Source organism: Eptesicus fuscus, chromosome 1, assembly GCF_027574615.1.
Source record: "Eptesicus fuscus isolate TK198812 chromosome 1, DD_ASM_mEF_20220401, whole genome shotgun sequence".
Taxonomy (NCBI): domain Eukaryota; kingdom Metazoa; phylum Chordata; class Mammalia; order Chiroptera; family Vespertilionidae; genus Eptesicus; species Eptesicus fuscus.
This window is the reverse complement of record NC_072473.1, coordinates 24367023-24375562: the sequence shown is the minus strand read 5'-3', so window position 1 is coordinate 24375562 and position 8540 is coordinate 24367023. Positions and strand designations below refer to the sequence as shown.

The 8540-nt window shown below is 40.5% G+C and overlaps 1 protein-coding gene across 1 annotated transcript; it reads right to left on the bottom strand.

Annotated features, from left to right (window-relative positions):
- Positions 1–4911: 4911 nt before the first annotated feature.
- Positions 4912–5292, bottom strand: LOC103297872 (sperm acrosome membrane-associated protein 4-like). Its single transcript, XM_008154608.3, has one exon. The coding sequence runs from the start codon at positions 5281–5283 to the stop codon at positions 4912–4914; it is 372 nt and encodes a 123-aa protein (XP_008152830.2). The 5' UTR covers positions 5284–5292.
- Positions 5293–8540: the final 3248 nt, after the last annotated feature.

Here is an 8540-nt window from a genome sequence, read left to right as displayed (position 1 = left end):
AGGATTTCTTTCCCTTTGCAACAGCATGGATGGACATGGAGAATGTTATGCTGAGTGAAGTAAGCCAATCAGAAATAGGGAAATGTCCCATGATCTTACTTATAAGTGGAATCTAATAAACATAATATACTGACTAACTAAATAGGTCTAGAGACATGGAAGCGTGGGACAGACTGAGAATCTGTTGTGGGGAAGGGTAGTCAGGAAGAGATTAACCAAATAAATTATATGCATACATACAATAGTGTGGTGAAGGCCTGGGATAGGGAGAGAACTGGGTGGAGGGGGAGAGTGGGGGCATCTGTAATATTCTCAATAAAGATAAAAAAATACTCTCAGTGAAATAAGAATACAAGTGAACTTCTTTAACCTGATAATCTATAGCTAACATCATAATAGTGAAAAAACTGACTACTTCCCGCCTTGGTTAAGGTTATTCCAGGGTATCTTACTTTTATTATTGTTGCAATGGTAAATGGGATTGTTTTTGTTGTTGTTGTTGTTGTTTTTAGTTTCTCTTTCTGAGAGTTCATCATTTGTATAGACAAGTGCCATCGATTTCTGGATGTTGATTTTGTATCCTGTTACTTTGATTTTGTATCCATTTATTAAATCCAGTAGTTTTTTTATGGAGTATTTAGGTTTTTCTATGTACAATATTATGTCATCTGTGAATGATGGAAATCTTACTCCCTCCTTTGTAATTTGGACACTCACCCAATAAAATCATGTGGTAGAATGGATCATTCTATTTTGTCAATAGTTCTCAGGGAACTTTAAAAGATTACCAGTGCCTGAGGCCCACCCCCAGAGATTCTGATTTAATTAGTCTGAGGGTGGCAGGTATTTCTATTAGTCATGGAAGTTTGAAAACAACTAGATAATGTGATACAAGAAGTCTTAAAATATCTAGATCAGTGATGGGCAACCTTTTGAGCTTGATGTGTCAAACTTCGCCAAAAAAACTGAGCATAACTCGGGTAGTGTGTCACTTTGAGGAGAAAACATTATTTCGCGATATTTATAGTTTAAATAACATAAATTATAATTGTTATATATAATTGTATTTAATAAACCAAAAACTAAATACTTAACTTACTTGTTTAGTGACTTCTTTGTTCACACGTCAGTCGGTTTCTTTTGTTGGTCTTGATTTTATTTAGCTTGTGTGGGGTGCCGTGAACTAAGCTAAGTGAGGGGGAGGGGGAATTCTTTAACTAACCTGCCTATTAGTGACTTTTTTTGTTGCTGAATTTCATTGGCTAAATCTTCAATTGAAGGTTGATATTTTGTACACTTCAGGCCCAAGCAAGCGCTACTAACTTCATCTGTCAATCTGTTTCTTTTGTTGGTTTTGATATTATTTAATGCTGAGAATAAGGCCTCACAAAAGTATGTAGAGGGAAAAATTGTGAGTAAAGCCATTGCTATATTTTTCAGGGTGCTAAAAGTGTCTGGTAGTCGGTTCCAGGCACTCCAAATTTCCTGTTCGTAGTGGCACTCCTCTTGATTCTCCAAGTGGCACCTTTCCAGATTCTCAAGCTTTGACCTCAAGTTGACAAACACCTGAGCCCAGATACTGTCTTGAAATTCTGCAAGTTGCATCTCCAAATCATCAATTTGCATCCATTGGAAACCATTTAATTCCAAACTACTGTAGACTACTACATCAGGATACTTAATTATTTTCATGGTCTGTTCTAGACTTCTAAATTGACTAAATCTATCACTAAACTGGTCAAGTAACGAGTCTAAAACATGCTGGCACTTCATATGCAAGAGTTCCATTTCATTTTGTACAGCTGCACTGGCCTTCTCAAAATACTTTGTTACTCAAGGAAAATACTTATAAGTTTTAGTTTCTACATCTCGCTTGAAAATTTTAACTTTACTTTCAAAAGCTTTTATGTATCCAAACATAACGTCAATACTTTTGCCAAAACCTTGTAACTTAAAGTTCAGTTCATTAATATGAACAGAGAGATGTGTAAAAAACATCAGGGTGTTGACCCACTTATCATCATTAAGCTGAGGAAAGTTTCCCAGATCCTTATCGTCAAGAAATACCTTAATTTCCTCAAAGCACTCCACAAAGCACTCAAGAACTTTGCCTCGGCTCAGCCATCTTACATTATTGTACATCAGCAGTCCACTGTAGGTGGAATCAACCTCCAGTAAAAGTGCTGAAAATTCTCGCTTGTGAAGGGGGCGAGCAGCTATTAAATTAACTATTTTTGTAACAACTGACATTAAGTCGGTGAATCCTGCCTTGGCACATAAAGCCTCCTGATGGATAATACAATGAAAAGACACAATCAGATGTCCAATAGCTTCCGTAAACAATTTGACAAATCCGACTTTTTTCTCCACCATATTTGGTGCCCCATCTGTCATCACTGACACAACTTTAGAGATGTCAATGCTTTGGTCACGAAATGTTTGTATAACAACCTTACATATTTCGCTTCCTAATTTACTTGTTGACACTGATACTAACTTTATCAACTCTTCTCTCATTGTGAGACCATCAGAATATCGACCAATAATGGCCAAGTGAGCATGTGATGTGACATCAGTAGTTTCATCAAGAGAGATCGAAAAATATTTACACTTCCTTATGTCTCCCTTTAATTGATGTTGTACGTTTGTGTTCAGTCTCATTATTCGGTCTTTCATGATATTTCTACTGAGTGGTAATTCAGATATTTTCTTAATAATTGCATCTTTATTCTGCATATTGTGAAATAGAACTGGTGCACATCTTAGCAGAGTTTCTTTAATAAATTCTCCCTCACTGAGCGCTTTTCCATGCTGAGCTATAGAGTGAGCAATGCTCAGACTTGCAGATGTTAAATTTGTAGAGCCTTTCATAAATTTAAGGATGGAATTAGATTGGCTCTTATAAAGGTGTAGCTGCCTGGAAATGTATTCCTTCCTTTCATCCTCACTTTTTTTCCAAGAGCTGGGAATGATTAGTTTCAAAATGTCTATTTATATTCCACGTTCTGCTTACTACCGTTTCAGTACATAGAACACAAAATGATCTGCCATTTTTTTTTCTATAAAACCATACATCTCGGTCCATGTCTCTTGAAAGGGTCAGCCACTGCTACTACCACTTCCTTTACTTAACCTTAGTTTTTTTATTTTTTGGGTTCTCCATCAGGGGGGCAGTGACAGAAGATAGAATTATAGATAGCTTGTTAGGCCTGCAGGCAATTAGGGGTTAACTAGCCTAACTAACCACAAAATGGTGCATATAACTGTCTTTTAGGAAAGGGCAGGGTTAATAAGCAGAAATAGGGGTTAATAAGGATGCACAACAGTAATAGTGGTGAAATGGAGTCTGCACTATGGAGCAAGGTGGTGTTCCTTATGTGAATTAAAAGGGCTGCTGCTATTTCTAATGGCGGGAAACGGCACCCATAGCATCCCTCGCCTCTCCCAGCCTCCCCCTCACTTATCTCAGTAATGATGGATTAGAAATCCATGACACCCCAGAACAGTAGATAATGGTTGCTATGGTTAACTGTTATTTGGTTACTGGTAATGGCAGGGTCCCCAGAGATGCATCCCCCGCTGCGTTCCGCTGCTCCCTGCTCTGCTGGCAGAAGTGAGGGCAAAGATCCCGACTTAACTGGGAGTCCCAGAACTAGAAGCTTGTGCCGGACTTCTGTTGTTTTGGCCTACAGACCTCTGGAGTAGAGTGTCTAATAGGGAAGGATGAAACATTTGCGACTAGAGTCTTAGAGTTACAAGACTCTAGTCGCAAATGTTTCATCCTCAGGAGCAGCAAATGTTTCATCCTCGGCATGCGGCCGCCTCAGCGGCCGCGTGTCATCAGAAATGGCTACGCGTGTCAGTGCTGACACACGTGTCATAGGTTCACCATCACTGATCTAGTGATGTGATACTTGTCTTTATCTGACAGCCTTATTTTGCTAAGCATAACACTCTCCAGGACCTTCATGTTGTCACAAAGGGTAAGATAACCTTATTTTTTACTTCTGCATAGTATTCCATTGTGTAACAAATGTGTGTCCACAACTTTTTTATCCACTCATCTGCTGATGGGCACTTGAGCTGTTTCCAGATCTTAACTATTGTAAATTGTGCTGCTATGAACATAGCACCGCATATAATATTTCTGGTTGGTGTTTCAGACTTCTTAGGATATATTCCTAGAAGTGAGATCATTGGGTCAAATGGGAGTTCCATTTTTAATTTTTTGAGGAAACTCCATACTGTTTTCCACAGTGGCTGCACTAGTCTGCATTCCCACCAGCAGTGTAGTAGGCATATGATTTCACTTATGTGTGGAATCTAATGAACAAAATAAACAGATGAACTAAATAGACAGAGACATGGAAGCATGGAACAGACTCAGGTATCTCAGAGAGACGGAGGGGAGAGGAGCAGGAAGAGATTAACTGAAAAACTTATATGCATATATGCACAACCCATGGACACAGACAATAGTGCAGTAGGCTTGGGGTGGCAGGTACAGGTTGGAAGGGGTCAGTGGACGAAAAAAGGGAACATCTGTTAATACTTTCAAGAAAGATAATTGTTAGAAAATCTACATGCACTTCAGCTAATCATGCTCTTTATTTTTGAAAGCAGTTAAAAAAAATATGGCCTCTGGTCCTAGATTATCTGAATAATTTTCTCAACTCATCACTCCTCTTAGCTCTAAAAGCATGAGAACTATTACTTATTTCTAAAGTCAGTTAGTTACACTATCATTCCCATGAAAAAGTACTGTACAGTTTTATCATCATTACCATTTTATTTTTTGTCTAGGGCCTCTGGTCATTTAATGGGGGAAGGGGGAGGGGGGAGGGCAGGAGCCACAAGGAGCAGTGGAACCCTGAGACCAGCCCCAGGCTCTGCCCTCCACGCTGGTCACAGTCAATGAAGCAGCACCAGCATGCCCAGCGCCAGGCAGGTGGCCCCCGCCTTCAGGCTGCCTGCGGGGTTGGGGGCCCTGTTACACAGTTCCCCATAATGGCAGGTAAAGGTGAGGCTGTAGGTGATGCCCTGGTAGGTGACAGGCTCTTCAAGGCGACGGTATGAACTGATGTCCATGGTGCCTTTTTTGATGATGAGGCCAAGGCCTCGCGCCGTCCCTTCGCCCATGAGGCACTCTTTGTCTTTGCCAAAGGTCATGGGGATGCCAGGGTAGTTGGACGAGTCAGTCAGCTCACAGAAGATGCAGTCCATGGTGCCTGTCATGACTATGGGGATAGCCATCACCAGGAGCAGTAGCCAGCCGAGGACCATGGTGACCTGGTGGCGGTGGACCTCTCGGAACTGCTGAATGACACTCTGCAGGCCCACAAGATTTTGCCCCTGGTTCTGGCCTCCCCGGGTCAGCACTTGGAGTGTCCTTGGTTCCCAATGCTCCGTGTCCCTCTCAGGAGCTTCTTCCTGACCACAGCTCTTTAGTCCCAGGGTCTCAGCAGCTTTTCAGGGACAGAGACAGCAAGTGGCTGCTGCCCCATGAGAGTGTTTGTGGAGCTTAATGGGGTGACCTCAAAGACCCCTCAGGGTTCCACTGGCCACTCTGGGGGGGAGGTCATGGGTGGGGGAGGGGTATCACAATTTGAAGGGTAGTTTGGCCCACTGAACTGCCAGGGAGCAAGGTCATTGCCACCCCACCAAGGTAAGAACACTCTACCCAACATTTGCCATACTGGCCACTTAGTCTTAGGCTCTGCTAGGTGCCGGGTGCTGATCCTGCCCAGTGCCCATGGTGAGCCCATTTCTCAGATGGGCAAACCAAGGCTCAGGAGGAGAAAGTAACATATCCAAGACCCTAGAGCTATGGTTAGATCCTGGGTTTATTTAATTCCAAAGAGGGCATTTATTGAGCACCTGCTGTGTGCAATACAAGTGCTAGATGTGTTAAATAGGACTTGGAAGGACAGGGCTCACCACAGCTTGCTTCTAGTATTAGGCATGATGCAGGGAGCTCCACCCATGTTCTCTGGTTTGAATCTTTCTACCTAATAGCTCTATTTTCAGATGAGCAAACAGGCACATAGATCAGGCACAGCCAGAGCCTGGCACACAGAAAGTGCTTAAAAAATGGGGGTCGTTATAGGAAGCAGCTGAGTCTCAAAACAGTCCCCAGGGGCATCAGAAAATGAACTATGTCTCTTTCCAGAGGGGGAAACTGAGGCATCCCTCAGTAGGAACAGGCAGAGCCCCGGCTTAAACTTAAGTCTGAGACCAGATGATAATTTAAGAATCTTAATGTGTTGTCCTCATGCGGTAGATACCTTGGTCATCCCCATTTTACAGAGGGGGAAGTTGAGGCTAGAGGGTGTCAGGATTTTCTTATTTATTATCAATGTTGAAAGTATTACAGATGTCCCCCAGTGTCCCCTTATTTATCCCCTTCCTCCCACCCCTTCCCCACCTGAGGCCTTCACCACACTATTGTTTGTAAATTTGATTTAATATGTTCAGAAGTCAAATGTAGAGTAGAATAGCATGGCATTAAAGCCAAGATAACCCTGAGGTTTCAGTACACCCTACTTTAAAACATCAATAAAGTAAGGCGTCTACTAAATATTCACAGTATGCCTCTACAAACAAGAAACTAACATATTTCCAAACTGTTCTTGCAGAAGTAACTCCAGATTCTGAATTTGGGTATCAGGTGGGTTTGTGTTCGAATTTGATATTGTTTAACTAAGTGATTGATTTTAGCCAATATTAAAAACATGCCATTTTCAACTCTAAATGAGTTGATGGTGTGCCTAAAACTGAAAAAAAAAATATTTTGGAGGCTGGGTACAGTGGATGTGGGTAAAATTGATGGAAAGAGAATACAAATATACACATGAGCCTTCATGAAAAGGGAATGGGAAATACCAGCAAGGTAAAAGCACAGCATGATATAACATTAAAATAGGATATAGAGTAAGTTCATAAGCTTGTGTTTTTTAAAGGAGTTCAGGAAAAGATAAAGTATTGCCTACTTGAAGTTGTTGAAAAGAATTGCCATGTTGGAAGTAAGGCAGGAGTCCAAGCTGGTGTTTCTGCAAGTGAGATTTGTGCTATAAAATAATAATCTGTTGGAAATTTTATTTTTCTTTATTTCAATTGTGTCAATTTAAAAATTATTATCTTTGTCTTTTTAATAAGATTTGTAATATATAAATATACTTATGCACATATAAAGGTAGAATCAAAAGGATTTTACTATGAAGAGTGCATATTTAAAGAAAACAAATTATGAACCACTTTTTACATGATTTTCAAAGTACTTTCAGGCAGTATGAGTTAAAGAAAGATCAATAATGGATGGAAATTTTTGGTCACTTTAGAAAGTGAAGTCAGAAAAGTCTGAATGTATTTCATCTAGCATTATTTCTTAATATTCTCATTTTGGGGAAAAATGGTAACTGTGAAAGGACTTTGGAAATATCTTCTGTTTTTGTGCAGAGGAACTCAATGTGGTAGGCGCTGTGAAATGTTGCCCAGATCCCCCCTCATAGAAGGATATTTTACCTTAAACTAATGAGGTGCTATTGGTAGACAGTCTTTAGCCGTCAGCCCTTTTAGGGGTTGCCTCAGTTGCAGAGAAGTACTTTGAGTCATGTCATTCTCTTGGGTTGACCTCAATTGGAGACTGATATATGAGGGAATGTAAAGGCCCTTTGATCTAAAATTTGGGACTACTCTATAGCGCCATTCTAGCTCCAGAGTTTCCTGTAGGGTGTTCCAGACATTGCTGTTGGGCTGTGAGTATAGTAGATTTCTCTCTGTCCACTCCTGCTTCTTTCCTCTGCCCTTTATAGGTGTTGAACCCAAGGATACTCTTTAATAAACACTCTAAACTTGCTTTTAGAGTTGGGTTCCCACCAACCTAAAATAATAAAAAAAACAATATAAGTCAGTTGTGTATTCCTCATAAATTAACTTCAGGCTTGAGTCAAAACATGGAAAACAGACTTAATTAAAAAGCTTAATCTTCTGTGTTGTACCTGACCAGTCCATTGGTGTGCTTTGCTATCAGATGCATCACTATCATAATATAGATGAAATGATAAACTTGGATGCTATAATATCATAATATATATAGTTATTACCAGTTATGTTTCTTCACTGACCTAGGGTTGACCCTAGCCATGTAATAGAATACAATGTAGTCATGAAAGCAATTGTTATATTTCTAAATTCACTGCCACAATTGGCAATGAATGGTGTGTAACATGAGTGTGTGTGCCAAGAGTGCACCTTCCAGTGTGTATATGGGAGAGAGTGCCTGGAATTAATTGTGGACAATCTATAGATAGTGAGGTTAACAGTACAGCAATGAGGTACCATCTCACATCTGCCAGAATGGCTATGATCAACAAATCAACTAACGACAAGTGCGGGAGAGGATGAGAGAAAAAGGAACCCTTCTTCACTGCTGGTGGGAATGCAGACTAGTGCAGCCACTGTGGAAAACAGTATGGCCTTTCTTCAAAAAATTAAAAATGGAACTGCCATTTGACCCAGAAATACCACTTCTAGGAATATAT

Coding starts and splice junctions, on each gene's coding strand:
- LOC103297872 (XM_008154608.3), bottom strand. CDS start 5,283: ATGGTCCTCGGCTGGCTACTGCTCCTGGTGATGGCTATCCCCATAGTC.